A 20,547-nucleotide genomic window follows, 5' to 3' on the forward strand; every position below is an offset into this window, starting at 1 on the left:
ACCAAAATATAGTTCTAATCCTTCTCCCCCCAACCTTAAATAAAAAAATTCTAGTAGGGGAGGTTAAGTATTCTATCCAAATTTTTTAGGAGAAATAAAAATCATTGGAATGTGTGTTTGTGTGTGTGTGTGTTGGGGGGGGGGGGGAGATGAGTTTAATGAGTTAAAATCTATTGAATGTCCTTTCGTTCTAATTTTCTAAGATATTAGCTGTTCAGATAATAGGAATACAAATAAGTAGAGAGAAAAGTAAATACTCTGTCGTTTCAGAGATATTTTGAATCAAGTGGCGATTAAACAAAGTCATAATTTACTAATGGATTTATTACACCAGATTATTATGTAAAACTTGTAGCAAGCAGCTAAAATAGCGATTCCCCATCCAACCCCCTTTACCCCCTTCCCCTTACTGGATAAATGAATAGACCAATAAAAATAATGTCTATGTTAGGCTGTCAGCAACCTAAATTGACGACAATTTTTCCCCTGTCATAATATATACGTATATTATATATTAGATCTTTTCATGAAAATACCCTTTTTCGAATTTCAATCTTCTGCTAACCTAAAAAGTTGCTTTAGGGGCCTAGAAATATATGTACAAAATTTCAGCTCTCTATCTCTACTGGCGACCTAGCGCCAGGCATGTAAAATATCAACAGATAACGGTAGCACGGCGGTTTTAACAATATCTCATTAATGTGCAGGTTTTCAGCTCTTCTGCATATTTCAATTTAAACACATAAGGCCAAAGATATTATATCCAAAAAATCTTTTGTCAAAGTCTACTCTAGACCTAGCGCCAGTCAGTTTTCTAAAATCATGCATTTTATACCTGTGAAAAATGAAATCGCCAGCGCTAGGTGTAGAGTAGACTTTGACAAAAGATTTTTGGGATATCATATCTTAGGCCTTATGTGTTTAAGTTGAAATATGCAGAACATCTAAATTCACCTTCCAAGCCATTCTTTAAGCATTTTATTTTTTTTTTTGAAATAACGGGATTTCAAAATTGCCTTTTGAAAAGGCCTAAAAAATATCTTTTTTTGTCCCTTTTTTCACTGTATATAGTTACAACTTATTAAGATATTTTTCTCAGTTAAAAAAAAATTGGCGCTTCCAGCACCAAAACCAGCAAAAACAGGCAGTTAAACTTCTGAACCCCTACTTAACCCCCTGACAGACCCCCCCTCTATCTCGGCTCCTGTTACAGATAGAGACGTAAAACTTTTATCTGGTTGTTCATGTGTATTTTTAGAGAATTACTTTTTCTAGTCATAGCGGTCAGACCGCTCCTTATCCGCTTTTTAGTGTCCAGCCGCTAAATATTAAAACAGCTGTAGAGCGGCCAATTTTAAAGCTAAGAAAACCAAATTTTATGACAATCTATTATTTTTTTATAATAAAAAAATACCTTTTTTGACCATCGTCAAAAAACGACAAATAACGGAAACCGCCAATTTTGGCGGTAAAACGGCCAATTTTAAAGCTAAGAAAACCAAATTTTATGACAAACTATTATTTTTTAACAGCCAATTTTAAAGCTAAGAAACCCAAATTTTTTGACAAACCCTTATTTTTTATAATAAAAAAAATACCTTTTTTGACCATCGCCGAAAAACGACAAATAACAGAAACCGCCAATTTTGGCGGAAAAACGGCGGTTGGCGGCGCTAAATAATATTTTTATCTGATTATAGTTACAACTTATTAAGATATTATTCTCAGTTAAAAAAAAAATTGGCGCTTCCAGCACCCAAACCGGCAAAAACAGGCAGTTAAACTTCTGTATCCCTACTTAACCCCATAACAGACCCCCCTCTATCTCGGCTCCTGTTACAGATAGAGACGTAAAACTTTTTTCTGTTGGTTCATGTGTATTTTTAGAGAAAATTACTTTTTCTAGTCATAGCGGTCAGACTGCTCCTTATCCGCTTTTTAGCAGCCAACTGCTAAATATTAAAAAAGCTGTAGAGCGGCCAATTTTAAAGCTAGGAAAACCAAATTTTATGACGAGCAATTATTTTTCATAACAAAAAAAATGCTTTTTCTGACCATCGCCAAAAAACGACAAATAACGGAAACCGCCAATTTCGGCAGTAAAATGGCGGTTGGCGGCGCCAATTAATATTTTTATCTGTTTATGATCACAATAAAAGACTACATACAAAAATTGGCTGATTAAGGTCTGGAAAGGGTCAAGACAGTTAATTGTTTAAACTAATGTAATAGATTTTTATTTTAGTCAAATGCCAGAAGCAGACAATTAAAAAAAATAACATTTAGAAATATTATCAATTTGTCTACAAAGGGTTAACAACAAAATCAAAATATACCAATCTAATTATTAAAAACATCAAGATGATCTTCTCTATAAATTTTATTTGTAAAGCATTCGTATTTTTATCAAAAAATATGACAATGATGACAACATTAATAAGTGATTAAATGCAGACAAAAAATAGGATGACAACATCCATAAAGACAAAGCTCTAAGATCAGAAGTAAGGACAACTCTCTTGTAATTACTTTTGTAATATTTAATCAACCTTAGTAAAAAATAAGATGAAAATTAGGTGTTCAGGTATGATCCAGCAGGATATAATCCTCCTAGTCTTCAAATAACTTTGAATGGCTCCAGTGTATTTATTTTTTTTACTCATAGACTTAAAATTGTAAAATTAAGCTTATCTTACATGCCTACATGACATATTAAATTTTTTTTTTAAATCAGCTGTTGTTTCCAGCTGACCGCAGCCAGTGGCGGCAGTCCATGTAAGCTTCAAATCAATTAAATTTTTTGATAAATATACTTAAAGTAATAATAAACTTCCATGAATAGTAAGGCCATGACCGTTTGGCCACTCCTTGACCAATTTTTAACTGATTTTTATTTCCTACCTGTAGTTTTGCCGTTTTAAAGCTGCCAGTAGCGGAATTCTAAAACAGCTCTAGACCAGCCAATTTTTGTATGTAGTCTTTATTGTGATCATAAATGGTCAGAAAAAGCATTTTTTTTGTTATGAAAAATAATTGCTCGTCATAAAATTTTCCTAGCTTTAAAATTGGCTGCTCTACAGCTTTTTTTAATATTTAGCAGTTGGCTGCTAAAAAGCGGATAAGGAGCAGACTAGAAAAAGTAATTTTTCTCTAAAAATACACATGAACCAACAGAAAAAAGTTTTACGCCTCTATCTGCAACAGGAGCCAAGATAGAGGGGGGTCTGTTATGGGGTTATGTAGGGATACAGAAGTTTAACTGCCTGTTTTTGCCGGTTTGGGTGCTGGAAGCGCCAATTTTTTTTTTAACTGAGAATAATATCTTAATAAGTTGTAACTATAAACAGATAAAAATATTATTTAGCGCCGCCAACCGCCGTTTTACCGCCAAAATTGGCGGTTTCCGTTATTTGTCGTTTTTCGGCGATGGTCAGAAAAGGTATTTTTTTATTATAAAAAATAATAGTTTGTCATAAAATTTGGTTTTCTTAGCTTTAAAATTGGCCGCTCTACAGCTGTTTTAATATTTAGCGGCTGGACACTAAAAAGCGGATAAGGAGCGGTCTGACCGCTATGACTAGAAAAAGTAATTCTCTAAAAATACCAATGAACAACCAGAAAAAAGTTTTACGTCTCTATCTGTAACAGGAGCCGAGATAGAAGGGGGGTCTGTCAGGGGGTTAAGTAGGGATTCAGAAGTTTAACTGCCTGTTTTTGCCGGTTTTGGTGCTGGAAGCGCCAATTTTTTTTTAACTGAGAATAATATCTTAATAAGTTGTAACTATATACAGTGAAAAAAGGGACAAAAAAAGATATTTTTTAGGCCTTTTCAAAAGGCAATTTTGAAATCCCGTTATTTCAAAAAAAAAAAAAATGCTTAGAGAATGGCTTGGAAGGTGAATTTAGGTGTTCTGCATATTTCAACTTAAACACATAAGGCCTAAGATATGATATCCCAAAAATCTTTTGTCAAAGTCTACTCTACACCTAGCGCTGGCGATTTCATTTTTCACAGGTATAAAATGCATGATTTTAGAAAACTGACTGGCGCTAGGTCTAGAATAGACTTTGACAAAAGATTTTTTGGATATAATATCTTTGGCCTTATGTGTTTAAATTGAAATATGCAGAAGAGCTGAAAACCTGCACATTACTGAGATATTGTTAAAACCGCCGTGCTACCGTTATCTGTTGATATTTTACATGCCTGGCGCTAGGTCGCCAGTAGAGATAGAGAGCTGAAATTTTGTACATATATTTCTAGGCCCCTAAAGTAACTTTTTAGGTTAGCAGAAGATTGAAATTCGAAAAAGGGTATTTTCATGAAAAGATCTATTATATATCCATTAATTTACCCAAAATCATACAGCGTGTATACAAATGTCGTTATCATAGCAAGATTAAACATAAAATGTATAAAGAATAAATAAAAATATCTCGCAACCTCATACTGGGGAATACCATAACTTTAGCAATGGATATAAGACTTACGTGGGTAATGATATATTGACAGAGGAAAATTTGTCGTCAATTTAGCTTGCAAATAAATGGAAAATCCGCGGACACAATTGCAACCGTAAATATTTAATCAATCTGCTGCCGCAGCCAATTTGCCAACTGTAGTAACAATATTAAAAAATTGCGAATCAATGCCTATCTATTAAAAGCAGCTGCTACCCTAGAGTTTTTTTTCCAAAGTTGTTAGTAAGGCATCAATATTGGCGGCTGCCGAGGTCTAAGGAAGCAGCTTATAGTGCCTAATAAAATATGACGTCATCCAATACAAATGACCAATGATAGACCAGTATATATTTTACGATTGATCAATTACAATGTTTACAGGCCTGGTCATTAGTCAATTGTATTGTATGACGTAATTTTAATTAGGCACTTCAGCTGATACAGCTCTGAGTAATAAAAAAAAGTTATTATTTAAGAACACGCATATAAAATCAATAAAACAATTGTAATTAATTTTTGGGCGTTGTACAAATTTCAGTGTCCGGAATAACAATGAGGAAGGGGACATTGGACTGTACATAAATTATTCTTGCCTTCAAAAAGTTTTGCACTTTCTTTCATTGGTTGACTTAAAAACTGATGGTTAAAAAATATTTGTTTATCATCATTGTTGATGTACATTTTACAATGTGCATCATTATTTATCGTACATTGTCTTATTCCTAAGATCTCTTGTGTAGTAAACCTATTTTGCCTCTATTTTTCTTTGAGCCAAAATATTTCATATAATAACAAATACACAATATATACACTATAATAATGATATTAGCTAATGAATAAATAGAAATGGCTTTTCTTTATGTGGTATATCCCTGTATCTCTGGTACTATCTGCATTTTTAATATTTCAGGAAGGGTGGTCCTCCTGTCTATGCATTTAAATTGGCATCTGCTTTGTTAATCTTTGGTGCTCTTGCTATATCGACAATATATTATTACCCTTGATGGTCAATCAGACACCATATTGTGATCAACTAAAGTAAGATTGTTCCTACACTGTGATACTATTAGTGGGATTAGTGGGATACCTAGACTTTGATATGGTAAATACATTTTCTAACCAATATGTAGTTGGATTGTTCCTACACTGTGATACTAATGGTCTGATTAGTGGGATACCTAGACTTTGATATGGTAAATACATTTTCTAACCAATATGTAGTTGGATTGTTCCTACACTGTGATACTAATGGTCTGATTAGAGGGATACCTAGACTTTTAAATATGGTAAATACATTTTCTAGCCAATAATGTGGTTGAATTGTTTCTACACTGTGATACTATTGATCTGAGGTGAATTCTGGAAAACCTTTTTTGGCTCACTGCCTCACTAAAATAGTTAGGCAAAATTATCCCCTCTAAATTTTTAGCGAGGATCACTAATTTTAGTGAGTTAAAGAATTTTTAAAGAGGCAAACCTTTTTTTTAAGAATCCATCTCTGATTAGAGGGATACCTAGACTTTGATATGGTAAATACATTTTCTAAACAATAATGTGGTTGAATTGTTCCTACACGGTGATACTATTGATCTGAGGTGAATTCTTGAAAAACTTTTTTGTCTCACTGCCTCACTAAAATAGTGAGGCAAAATTATCCCCTCTAAATTTTTAGCGAACATCACTAATTTTAGTGAGTTAAAGAATTTTTAAAGAGGCAAAAGTTTTTTTAGAATTCATCTCTGATTAAAGGGATACTTTGTAAATATATTTTCCAGCCAATTAAATGGTTGGATTGTTCCTACACTGTGATACGAATGGTCTAATTTGAGGAATATCTAGACTTTTACAAAGTTTTTATATTTTCTGACCAATAATGTGGTTGGATTATTCCAACATTGTGCTACTATTGGTCTAGGAAGTGGATAGTCTACAAATATATTAGATTATATAGACTTTGACATAGTAATAAAATTTGGTTGGTCTTGAATAGTGATTTTCTAGACTTTATCATTTATTATACAGACATTAATCCCACGTTGTAAGTGATAATGTAACGTGACAGGATCGAGTTTAGATCACATCGTGTCATAATAAGGATGGTAAAAATAATACCTTTAGCTGATGAAATGTTTATCTTATAATATAAAGTAGAAATGATTTGTTTGTCTGTAGATTACAATTTCAATAGCTACTGAACCGATTTAGTTTTTCATAAAACGGAAGCTTCACATAGGTCCCGGAATGGTTTTAGGCTATTGTATTAAAGTCTTGGGATGGTTTTGTCCATTGCTTTTCCTTCCCTACCTTTGACAATACAGATCTCCTGGATGATAGGGGTGCAATCGCTAGTTGCTATCAAAAGACAACATTTATTTATCAGATTACTCCGTTTTTCTGTTGGCTTTCTTAATATTTTTTAATATGTTTTTGTGGTTTGCTAAGTAATTTACTAATCTTAGCTTCTGTATAAAAGCCACCAGAACTTTTTTTGTGCAGATTTTCTAAAATAATGGGTTTAGATGGTTCTTATGTCATTATTGGTCAGTTCGTTTATCCAGTAAGAGAGAAGGGGATGGGGCAAAGACGGTGAATGGGGGACATAGTTATTTTAGTCCTCTGCGAGTTTCCCTTTATTAGAGAACATGAAAATATGGCGTAACGTCCAAGTGATAATATATCCATTATTAAAGAAACTACGCTACATACAATATAATTAATTAAGTATGAAATACAAATATTATAGGAAAATACTTTATTGTTTCTTTCATTCATGAAATATAAAATACTAGTCACACTAATAAATAAATACAAAAAAATATATGAAAAAAATATGGCAATTCAAGTGTTGACTAGGGCTGGCTAGAATTCACATCTTTTTCATGCTAATAACATAAAAATTAAACTTGATGGGTGAAAATAAATATTTAAAATATTGCTATTATGTGCATTGAAAAATAAAGTAAATTAGCATGAAAAGATGGTTAAAGAATATATAGGATCAAAATATGGGGGCCGCATGCATTCACAAATTATTTTCTATTACACTTTTGATCACAAATAGAGGCGCAGGGAAGCTTGTAAAGATTAATCATGATATTTGTGGACATTTCTCAGTGGGCTGGGTAAATAAAAAGAAATTTTAAAGCTATAATTATGACTATATCTACTCTAACTAATTTTTTAATTTGATTAGAGTAGATTCTAATAATTTGACTTTCTTTCAATTTAAACAGACACTGGTTTATTTTCTAAAATGCTAGGCATTTTAGAAAATTGAAAAATCCACACAATTACACACACTACTACAAACTAGAAATTTGATAAGGTACAATAATTCATCGAGGAGCTGCTTGCTTGATTGCGGCCACACTCCAACTTATGTATCACAAGCTAGGCTTGAGATATTATGTAGTGGTATGGGTGTGGCTACAACGAAGCAAGCACAATTTTGAGGTGCGCTGAGGTTCTACCGTCTCCTGTTGTATCCAGGGAGGTCAGCCTCAGGGGCACTTTCCTCGGCGGGGGCTCCATATCCAGCATCAGCGGGGGCAACGTAGGAAGGCTCGTCATTGCTGGCAGCTCCGGCGTCGGCGGCGGCAGCAGTAGCTTCATCTCTGGCAGCGGCGAGGGCCTCGTTCTTCTCGGCAGCAATAGCCTCGGCCTCGGCGCAATCAAAGTTGAACCACCAGTCGCAGATAAAGTAGTTCTGGTTGAAGATGGTTCCGTTGGGGCACAAGAAGCTGTACTTGCTCAAACCACCCTCGGCGTCGGCGGCGCAAATGTGGAACACCTGGCACTCGGCCTCAGAGTCGGCATAGTAACCGCCGGGAACCTGGCCGTCGCAAGAGAAAGCGGTGTCGGGAACGTCAGCAAGGATGGGGTAGTCTTCGCCGGGAACGCCGGGAACAGAGGTCATCAACATCTTGAGTCCCATGTCTTCACCGGCGGCGTCAGCAGCGGCACCCTCGGGTTCATAAGCGGCCTGGTCAACGCCATAGTTGTCAAGAGGAGCAGCCTACAAAAAAAAACACATTAATTATGACTTTCAAAATCATTCTGCAAATTACTATAGATAATATGACTTGCTTTTTTGTTTATTAACAAGCTTTTCATATTTTTTTAAATTGATGTGGATTTAATAATTTTTGATGAAAATGATGGGTTAACGTACCTGGTCAGCGGGAACGTCATTGGGGTCATAGTCATCATAGGCGAGCTCGTTCTCACTGGCAGCACCATAATTGTCCACGGGAGCAGCAACTTCATCTACGCTGTCACTAAAATCAAAATTTAGGTTTATTTTGCTATTTTCATGATTTTTTTTGTTATTTGTGATTCTTACTATCTATCTTACAATAATACTTTGTCTGTCTATATGTTTATCAAACCTATAGTTTTGGGGTGGTTTATGATTTTGCCCCAAAAATATTTGTTGGTTACAGCCTAATGCTAATATACCCTTTGTTGGTCCAGGGAAGGAGGAGACATAGGACTGTAAGTTTCACTATTACCCAAAATTGTATAACCACTTTATCTTATTAAACTGTTTTTAACCTATTTTTTTATCATATATCAAAAATATACTATGACACCAGTAGAATCAGACTGCAGAGCCCAAATTTGAATTAAGTCCCCAATAAACTTTTTTTGGGGGATTTAAAAATCAATTTTATATGTTGCTGTGATCATTTTGATGGAAGCAAAAGCATTTTTTAGTTTGGGGTTAAATTGTTTCTTACAGAACAATTTGATGTGATTCAGATTATATCAATACAATAATAAAAACTCTACTCTGTTCGATGCAAATAATTTTTTTCTAAAACAATAATTTATATAGAAGAAATTTAACATTAAAATAAAACATATTATTCTGAAGTCTGAACCAATTAAAAGTCTCGTTTCATTTCAGTTTTTTTACAATTCAAAAAAGAGTGTTTTCACAAAGTGACTTATTTCCAATCTAGTTAAATAATTTTTATTTAATTAAAATGAAAAGAATGAAAACTATACACATAAAAGATACATGCTTTTTAAAAATATTTAAAAAGATAAGTTTGAATAATCTTATATTTTATCATATTTGTATATGTGACAAAAAAAAATTTGTTGTATTGCGTAAACGTTTGTTGTCATCTTTCACTATTTAACCCTTTACAGCCAATTTTTTTTGTGTTTTAAATAAGTGATGGAAAACAAGCACGATAAAGTTAATTCATTGATATATTGTAAAGAATTAAGTTTTTAATGAATTAATTTAGATGAAATCAAAAGGCCTAATTTTACTCTATACCAGAATACTATATATATGAAGCAAAACACTCTAAAAGCTACGAATTTTACCCAAATAAAAAAAGACCTTTTGCTCTGATCAAAAAAGACCACAGCAACAGTAAAATTAATTTTTAAATCCCCTCAAAAAAGTTTATTGGGGACTTAATTCAAATTTAGGCTCTGCAGTTTAATTCTACTGGTGTCATAGTATATTTTTGATATATGTTTTAAAAATAGGTTAAAAACAGTTTAAGTAAATCAAGAACTTTAGAACCTTTTAAAAAAATTTTATTGGTTAGTTTCAAAATGGTAGTGTCCAAACTTTAAAACCAATAATTCTAATCTACAGAAGTTCTAATTTGGTCATCATTCATTGACTTATCCCTAAAGATCCCTGATTTGATGACACAATGAACGCTTTTACGCACCTAAATATAATTAATACTCTGGCATGCATTTTGAATAATAATCACTAAAAAGCATTAAATAATGAATATACCTGTTAAAAGGCATTAAATAACCGTTTATAATAACAAAGAAAATTATAAGAAAGAAAAAAAAGTTACACACAAGAATTGTACTATAATTTCAGCTTTTTTTATTTAGCTAAAAACTCATGGTATAGTTGGGCCATAATCTTTCCCCACCCCCTCTTATTTTAGAAGCAAGTTATTAGCCACTGTGGAAAGCTTTTAATGGGTCTCTAGTCCTGCATGGCTTAACTTTCTTACTTAACCTAACCTAAGCATCAATTGCAAAAGTGCAAAGAAAGGAGCACCTACATGATCTAGATTCGAAGGGGGACAGAAGAGCAGACAAATAGCCTAAAACCATCCAAAGATTAAATATAAATAAATCTCCTTAAACTACTCCTTGACTTAAGAGAAGCTTCCTTAAAATAGATAACTTAATCGATTCAATAGATATTAAAATCTTATGACACATTCAATAAACCTTACTACTTTAGGATAACAAAGAGATGGTGTGAAAGGGGAGGGTGGGGGATACCACCCTCCCTACAAGGCGAAATAAACTCTATCAAATTGGGTTTGGTCAATAAATTGTTTTTCTCCAATCATTAAAATGCTTGAAACATCTTGTGACACTCAGATAATTGATTTTTTATTCAAAATATTCAATTAAAATAATCTGTTGAACTGTTATATGAACAGTATTTAGCAATTTGACGAAAAACTAATCTTCCTTTTATTGCTTTATATAAAATAAGCAGATTAATTTTATTGCCATTGAACTTTTTTGACTGTAATGGTCTTCGTTTTATAACACTGATTTTCTCCCTATGTGTAATTATATCTGTCAATTTCTATATTTAACAGTCTGTGTCTAGAATCGATCTGCTTATCTATCTGTCAATCTACTTGGCAATTCTTCAATTTGTCTCTATTTTTCCATCTATCTATTTATTTGAAAAATCAATTTACGTATCTATCCACCATGTGTATTGTGTATCATCTAACTATATATGTATCCATTTAATGTCAACCTATTTATCTATTATCTATCCATCTATCTATTTCTATACCTTGGGGCAGGAGCGAGGTAGGAGGTGTCAACATCATCGGCAGCGGGGGCCAGGTAGCCACCACCCTGTCTTCCCTGACGACCTCGGAAACGTTGGCCAGAGGCCAGGGAGGCAATGCCTGAAAATAAACAGGTTTTAAAATCACACAACCTTTAGATCATTTTGGCATTTTAACTTAACTTAAATATCAGTAGTGGCGTGTACAGCGATTTGAAATAGGGGTACAAAACCATAGAGGGGGCTAAAAAGGAAAAGGTAGGCCTTTACATTTCATTTTTAAGAGAGTTTTTATATCCCTGTATACGAACTGTTTAGATAGGCTTAACTTCAAAATTTTAAATTTACTTGAACTTTTACTTGATAAAGTTATCCAATAGTTTACGATCTCTAAGAAAATTAGTTTTAATGTTAAAATATTAGAATGTTCATCTATAGAAGACTGTGGTTATATTGATAATATTAGTGTAATAAATAACTTTAAACCCAACCAAAGTCATCGATAACATTGAAAATGTTATCGTAGTTATCATGTATTGTTAGATAACCAAATGGTTGTCAAGATAAATATCTTTAATATTGCCAAGATTAACTTTTGGGATATGTACAGTTTTTTTACTAAACTTTTGTACTGTTAATATATCAACATACGGCTACAATTTAATCATTAGCGTTTGGAAGATATCGGTTTCTAGAAGTAAGTGGATAGTTTTCATTAAAATACCAAATTAGTACTTAGCAATGTAATCTTAACATAATGTACAGATTTTGTAATTAATTGTTGAAGTTAACATGTCGATATAACATTTACATACAAGCAATGTTTGAAGGTGTGGCTGATATTTTTAGAGGGCTTTAAATTTTCTTTTCGCTTACAACATGTATAAAATCTTAAAAGCAACATTGCAGTTAAAGATTTAAGAGTAGTGGGGTAAACAGTTTGATAAAAGAACAAGCACATGTCTTGGTACGGATATGTCTTGATTATAAAGAAGGAAAGTATGATATTAGTTATTATAGACAACCTTCCACGGGTATTAAAGATTAAAACCCGTTTTGTTAGATCCAAGGGCAGAAGGCCCGGGCGAACAAAACTGGCTTTATTTTTGAATTTTTCTTTAATATTTATACAAAATGTCTGTAATATGATTCTATACATGCTTTTTTAGTTTTGTTAAGAACTGGTTCTGAACCGCCGGATATCAATCGATTTTGAAACTATATTGGAAAAGATTGTTACTTAATTTGTTTATTTTGCACTGTTCTAGAATATGACCCCATCTAAATGTTTATAGCAAATAAAGATAGAAATCTGTAAATTCAAACATTCCTTCGCGCGCATCTTCAATTTTTAGAGGATTTTTTACTTACAGTATAGAAATAAGGGCATGTAGATGTTATGCAAGGAATGATAACTTATAATTATACTAACTAACAGCTGTGCCCCTATAATCTAGAGAGATAAAAGCCTGAACAAATGTGAAGCTTCTCTAAAATCGAGAACTCAATCGGTACAGACAAAATATCTTACAGCTTTTGATAATACTTGCAGCAAAAAAACCTTACTACTTCATATAATAGGAGTATAGTTTAATAATTATAATTATGTGTCAATATAATGGTAAATCTTAACTCGGAAATGCTACAGGGAAAATTTTATAAATGAAAACATCAAATTTAATTTTAAAAATTGAATATTTTGATATCCAACAAGGCATAATTTTAATAATTTGATTAAAATCTAAGTTTATGTATTGCTTTAAGGTATTTAGGCATTGTGGATTATTCAGGGATAAAAAGATTGATAATTTTAATAAAAATAAATTTCTTGTAAGTCGACCCCTCCCCCACTTTAGATTTTATTTTTAAAAAGAAAAAGTGAATTTTTTGAGTGGGAGGTATTTTTTTAGTTGATTTCTTTTGGGGGTGGTGGTGCTCTCCCAAAAAATAGTTTTAAACCTTCCAATGACCTATGAGAAGCTACACTGTAAAAGAAGAACCATATCGGTTCAACGATTACAGAGTAAACAAACACGCACACAAAGAGACAAAGATCCTGTTACTTTAATTGATCCTTAATTTCTGACTTTCCATAATGTACAACTAATAATAATGTATGTAAAGCTGGGTATAATAAGGGGAGGATGTTTAATTTTCTAATAAGATTATCTAAAAAATATTAGCATATAGATTAAATAAGCATAAAACATCAGAGATAAAGGTATATTTATCATGCTTGATTTTTGGAAGATTTTTAATTATTTCAATCTTTAATGGATTTTTCAAAAAGTATTAAAACAAAAATAGCCAACATAATATTTTTTTATTTCAGATTTATAATTCGTCAATGAACAAGAATAGTTGTTAATTGCATAGTATTATAGACAGCTTTCCGTGGATATAAAAATTAAAAGATTAAAACCAGTTTTGATAGCCCCGTGCTAACAAAAATGGTATCTATTTAATGATTTTTATTCGCAAACTATCTGTAATAAGTGATGCTATACATGATTTTTCCGTTTGGTTGAGAACCGGTTCTAATCCAACGAAAATTTATCGGTTTTGAAGCCGTACTGGAAATATTTATCTCTTGATGTCTGAATAAGAACATTCATCTTTTGATATAAAAATTTATGATGATAAATTTTGCACTATAAAATATTTACATAAGCTGACCTTGATTTATAAATCTGATGTAGCCATATAAAACTCACCCAAAACCTATTAAAAGTCTTGGGTTTGATATATTTTGGCTTTACTATTTGTTTAAGAATCATATTGACATATAGAATGTACAATTATGGCATAAAACATTCCAATTTTGATAATTCCCCCTTCTGAAGATTTAATTTTAGTTGATAAGATTGGACACTTGGAGTTTGAATCAACTAATAAAGATTTGATATAAGTAAACAAAGTTTCTAAGCAAACGATTGAGAAAACTTGTTTGTAAAATATTGAATACAATTATAATTAACAATGAAAAGTCCCACCCCTTCCCGATGTAAAGAATATTACTTGAATTACCTTTTACCAAAAGTCTTTGTATTTCAAGATAATATTTTTGGACGATTTGTAGAATAAATTTTATTTTTAATACATCTATCCCTATTTTCCAAAGCTTCATACCATTGTCAAGACTTATATGTGGCTACTCATGAGTGAGGATAGTTTTGCTCCATTTAATTGAGGAACGTTCATATTAAGCCAAAGAAATTTAAGTTTAGTTTTTACATTAAAAATTATTATAAAGACCAATAAAATATCTGTCCATGGCTATTATGAAATATACATAAAAAGAGAGCCCAATTGGTTCTGCAGTTTTTGAGATCTTAAAGGAAATAGAGACATTTGTAAATCACAATTATTTGTACACTTGTATTATATTCAAAATTTATAAAGATAGCAATACAAAACATAAAAGCTGAAAAATCTAAGAACCAAAAATGCATTTTAAATTCTTTTTGTTTTTCCAAATACATGTCCCCATAGACATTGTCAAGTACGTGAAACGGATCTTCACTTTGACAATCAAAGAAGACACATAAACCATGGACGGGTGATTTTTCCCCAACTTTTCTGTCTGACAGTTAAACTTTAAAACCCTCATTTCACCCCCCTCACCTAAAAGAATTAGTAATATTACCCCCCTCAAAATTAAAAAAAAAAGAATTAATTAGATTACCCCCTAAATCTTTCATTTTACCCCCCTGAAATAAAAAGCTTGGACGTCTCTTGTCTTAACATTGTTGCGACCCAATGTATTGTTATAATTATGAACAATGGTACATACGTGACAAATCTTATGTTTTCAGCTTTAAGTATACTAAATCTTTTTCCAGACAAAATAATGTTTTTCAATCCTTTTTCGCAATTCATAAATAACTCTAATGCTAAAATAATATATTTATGCAAATTGCAGTTGGAAGGGCTATAAATACTTTCAAGATAGACAGTAATAGTTTTAGTCTTAAAATAACCCTGAATCCTATCCTCTATCATAAAAATGGAAATAGAATATATGTGGGTATATTGACAGGGGAAAATTTTACGCCAATTTAGCTAGCTAACATTGGCCTCATTTATTTTTCAGTGCGTTAATCAAGCAGAATAGGGTAAAGTAGGTGAATTTGGGGTTATCGTCATTTTAGCTAACTACGAGTATCACTTTATTAGAGTACATGAAAATCTTGTGCAACATCCAAGCACAAGAAAAAAAACATTGACAACAAAAAAATATTTGAGATTGTTGGAAAATTGCGCCCATCATTTGAACGAAAGATGAGGCATAAATATGACCTTGCATTCTTTAATATAACATAGATAGATAGTAAACTTTAAAAGATATCTAATTATGTTCAGAGATAGATAGCAAGCTGTTATTTCTGTTACATATATATAAGTCAAGTTTGTTTTGATATATAGATCAGCGAATTGTTAATTTGAATGAATTTAGAAACAAAACGCGTTTTTAAAATCAAACCTCAATAAAGTATAAGGGAATCTAATGCCTACCCAATGTTTATTTTCAAATAGCATTACATATAAACAAACTAACAGACCGTTATAGAATGTACTATACTACTAAAACATATTTTCATGTTTGAAAGAAAAAAAGGCGTAATTTTGATTATCACTGATAACTTTTACAAGAGGTCGCATAGTGTACTAAAAGCGTTTTAACTAAGCAGTTAAAAAGTTATTTTATTTATTAGCACAGCTACTTCATAACTTTAGTTCACTTATTACATAAAATGAGCAATGAAATATTCAATGATTTATTGACAATGCATGCTACATAAAACTTGTACTAGCTTAAAGAGGCGTTAGCATCTTTTTCAGGGGGGGAGCTTATATTGGGCTGTTTATTACACTACTCCCCAAAGTTTATAACGATTTCTTATTCGTTGGCTCAACAGCTTTGGAGTCTTTTATTGAATTTTGATTTGTTGGTTCATCAAGTTAAGTGTCCAAACGTTTAAACCACTTATTGTTATCTGAAGATGTAATTTTGTGTATCATCATTGGGGATGTACATCAATTTATCAACAATTGTCTTATCCGTTTAGATCCCTGATCTTATTACTGCGCTACTTAGAAAATTTGGCTGTAATGAAGAAACGTATTACATAAGGTCATATAGTGTATCGTGTAATTTTGTAATACAACAATTATTTTATGTTATTTCCAAATTACAACTTTTGATAAAACAATAACTATAAAAATAATGTAAAAATAAACATTTATCGCATCGTATTATAGGCAGATTAAAACCAGTTTGTTAGACCAAGGGGTCGAAACTGGAAATAATTTTCTTATTTTTATTTTAATATTCGTGGAAAATTTTCTATAATACGATGTCATACTTTATTTTTCAGTATGGCTGAGAACCGGTATTAAACCACTAGATATCAATCGGTTTCGAAGGCATCCTAGAATATACATTACCGTATAGAAAGATAATTTTGAAACAATGTTTGTGTGTGTGTCTATAAGTGAATCTTTAATCTAATTATAAGAAGTCCTTGGAAGGTTCAAGGCTATTTTTATGAAGATAAATGATTTCCCTCTATCCAATTCGATACATAATTTTTTTGAAGAATCTCTAGCACATTGAAATAGAAATAAACAATTGCATTCTTTGCAAGCATTTCATTCCTATCAGATATCTTAGCCAGGGATAGAGAGACAGCAAACTATTTGGATACCTAAGAGATGAGACAATAGAAGATAAATTGATGTACTGTACATCCCCAATAAAGATAAACAAAATTGCTTCCTTTGTAGATTAAGTTTATTGGCGGAAAGGTTTGGAGACTTGTAAAGGTTGTAAAACCCAATCAAAGACTTTATAAAAGTCCCAAATTTCTCATCCAATGAATGAAAGATTGTGCTATAAAACTTTGAAGACCATTTTACTTTACAGTCCAATTAACCCATCAAAAATATTATTCTTAAAATTTATTCTACATTTAAAAATAAATGCTCGAAATTCGATAAAAAATTAACATCTTATGCGTTAAAAAAAAGTTTTAAAATTAAGAAAGCTTGATTGATTTACAAGTTTAGATCAAAGCTGAGTTTAATCGTGTAAAAAGCACATTTCAATACGTGATAAAAAAAATGCATGAAAGGATTTCTGCATACAGGTTGCCAGGAATAAAAAAGTGAAAAATCCACGAACAAAGCCATGTTTTAAGAAACATTTAAGAGAGAGGAGACATTAGACTATAAGTTACGCTGGTACCTAAAGTTTTATATCAACGTTATCTTATCCGTTAAATAAAAAACTTTTATTTAATTTGTATTAGTTGGTAAAAAACTATCAGTTTCCAAAGCATTTTAATAATTAATTTCAATCTGTAGAAGGATAATTTTGTTTGTCATCATTGACAAGTTTAACAATTTATCTATTGTTTGATAAGATCCATGTGATTTAATACGAAACAAAAAACTTAAAACACTTTTGAAATGCCCTGTAACATAGTTCTTTGATTGTGCATATTGAGAAAATAAATCTTTTTTTAGCCAGAGGCCGCCTTCCTTACCAACTATAAATGCAAGGCCAGGATTTAGTGATAGAGGGATGGATAAATGGCATATAAATCTTTTAAGATTAAAATTTTAATGCACGACCTTTGTCGAGAAGTCTTAACTAAATTTGACCAATATGTCTACTCTAATAGTGTCACACGGCTGACTTATTAGCTTTGAATACCATTCTCCACATCCCTGCAACCCTATATCGATGAAATGCGCTTGTAGGAAATTCATATCTATAAATTGAATACTTAGAATTTTGATATCTACAATTTTTTAATAGAAATGCGATGCACTTCAATAACATTGTTTGATTGAAAGTTTTTTTGGGGGATTTTTCTTGGGAAAGTAATATAAAAACATTATTGTAATAAATGATATTTTCCTGACATTTTATTCACATAACGCTAATCTAATAATGAAGCCATAAGTCTTATGTTGATATGAGAACAGCACAGAAGTTTAATCTTCAAAAAATTACCTAATAATAAGAAAATAAAATTAGTTTTATAAAATTAATCTATAATACAAAGTAGAACGATGTCTGTCTGTCCGTCTGTCTGTCTGTCCCTTAAGATCTCGGTAACCACTGAACCGATCGGATTCTACTCTTCAGGGTATATACCTATTGGTCCTGTGGTGGTTTTAAGCTATTTTCTTGGGGGGTGGGACACCCCCAACCCCCCAAAAACCAAAAAAATCCCCCCCCCCTTTTTTTTTTTTTTTTTTTTTTGCTGAAGATTTCCTTGGTTCTTTAACGAATTTCGCCTTAATTTTTTTTATCACCTCTTGGGGCAAAGCCCCTAGAGGCTAGGGGCGAAGCCGCTAGTATTTTATAAAGTAAAATAATAGAGGGGGCACGAGCTATATGTAACTTTACCACGGGGTGAGGACCCTGTGTCGACTTTCAATTGGGTCTTTGAATATCAGCCAATAGCATGGGAAATATACACATATTTAAGTCGCTAGAAAGAGCAGAAAGCAATATGATAGCAGACGAAAAAGGGCCCCACCACTTGGGCCAGGTAGTTGTCAGGGTTATACATCTATACTTAAACATTTATTAAAAATAAGGTATTCAAGGATATGTGGATTGTATAGGATGTATTTTAACCTTTCCACGATTAAAAAAATTACAACGGTTATCTTATTATTAACAAGATTAATTTATTCATTCCACGATGAAAAGGATTTAAAATATAGGTAGCTTTAGATATCATATAACAAATAGGATTTTAGAGAATTCAATAATGTTTTTTTTATACATATAGTAAATAGATTTTTTATATTATAATCTCCAAAATATTCTTTTATAAATCAAGGATAACAAAATTTTTAAAAGCGAAGCTCTGAAATCAGACTGTAGAGCAAACGAACATGAATACTTGTTTAGTATCAAAACATAAAAAGATGTTTGAAGACTTCAACGAAAAGTACAAAGATGGCTAAAGTAAGACACATAGACAAAAGTACAATTGAAACATTGGAGACTTTTATAACACCTTGATTGGGTAGTACAAACTAGCTGGGTCCAAACTTTTTTTTTTTACAATAATTCTAATCATCATCTATTACCTTATCCCTTAAGATCTCTAATTTAAAAAAAATATCATATGAGGTTCTTTTTAGATAGGTAGATGTAGCCAGATAGATAATAAATTAAAGGCGTATAATTTGTGACATTGGGCTGAGGGTCTAGCCAATACGACTTATTAATCACCATTTAGATTCATTGTGAATATTACTTATCTATTTTGGGAGGAGTAAAGCTGTTTTATAGCTTTATATGTTTTTAAGAATTAAAAATAAACCACCCAAATTCTTTATTAAAAATCCATTTTAACTTACAACTGATTAAAAATTTAGGAAAGGATTGGATATTAGACTGTAAATTACACTGGTACATAAAGTTTAATAAGAAAGGTGTTGTAGTTGAAGCCATCAGGAACAAGATAATTCCCATGTTATTCATTAGCTCAAAAACTTTGGGTACTTTAATTTGATTTTTATTGGTTGATCTAAAATTCGGGGAATTTTGTACATCATAATTGGGAGAATATATCAATTTATCGTCCATTGTCTTATCTTTTAATATCCTTGTTAAATAATACACTTATTTGTATGTAAGCTGCGCTTATTCTTAATAATCTTATTCTTGTTTTTAGTCTATCCACTTTGTCTTATCCTTGGCGGAGATTCTTTTAGGGGTCACAAGTCTTCAGGAAAAGACTTTAAAACAGCAAAAACTTTAAAACATAGAATACTTTTTTTTGAAGTTGGTTTTATATTTTATACCCTTAAAAGATTAGATTTTACACAATATGTCATTGTCATTAAGCAAAAATTGCATTTGGCTTTATTTTTCATTTTATTTTTAAAGCATTATTCCATTAACACTAGGTACTAGTCTTTATTTCTCTCTCTTACTCCTCTTAAAGGCTAAAATCATTGAAAAATTAAATAAAAAACATAAAAAAGGACAAGTTGTTTCAGGTACTGTCTAAAAATCTTTTAAAAATTAAGAAAAATTTTTAGGAAACATTGAGGGAAGTTTACTTTATCCCATGAATGATTTTGGAGGTTGGACTATGTGATTTGTAAAGATATTATTGATTAAAATGACATCCAACCCCCCCATCTTCTTAACAGATTACCAAATTTTTTAGAGGCCTTTGTATAATTTAGCTTGGATGAAGGGATAAGTTATTGGTTATTCGTATTCGATGGTGATTTAA

General features: G+C 31.6%; 1 protein-coding gene across 1 annotated transcript in view; it reads right to left on the minus strand.

Annotated features, from left to right (window-relative positions):
• Positions 1-7,198: 7,198 nt before the first annotated feature.
• LOC145314005 (uncharacterized) overlaps positions 7,199-20,547 on the minus strand; it is an 88,231-nt gene continuing 74,882 nt past the window's right edge. Inside the window, exons 2-4 of the mRNA XM_080153730.1 lie at positions 11,276-11,393; positions 8,633-8,738; positions 7,199-8,476 (exon numbers count right to left, since the gene is read on the minus strand). Coding sequence (XP_080009856.1) covers positions 7,928-8,476; positions 8,633-8,738; positions 11,276-11,393 — 773 coding nt within the window. The 3' untranslated portion in view covers positions 7,199-7,927. The remainder of the gene's footprint in view (positions 8,477-8,632; positions 8,739-11,275; positions 11,394-20,547) is intronic.

This window comes from Acartia tonsa, chromosome 3 (genome assembly GCF_053477335.1).
Source record: "Acartia tonsa isolate MP-2025a chromosome 3, ASM5347733v1, whole genome shotgun sequence".
NCBI lineage: Eukaryota > Metazoa > Arthropoda > Copepoda > Calanoida > Acartiidae > Acartia > Acartia tonsa.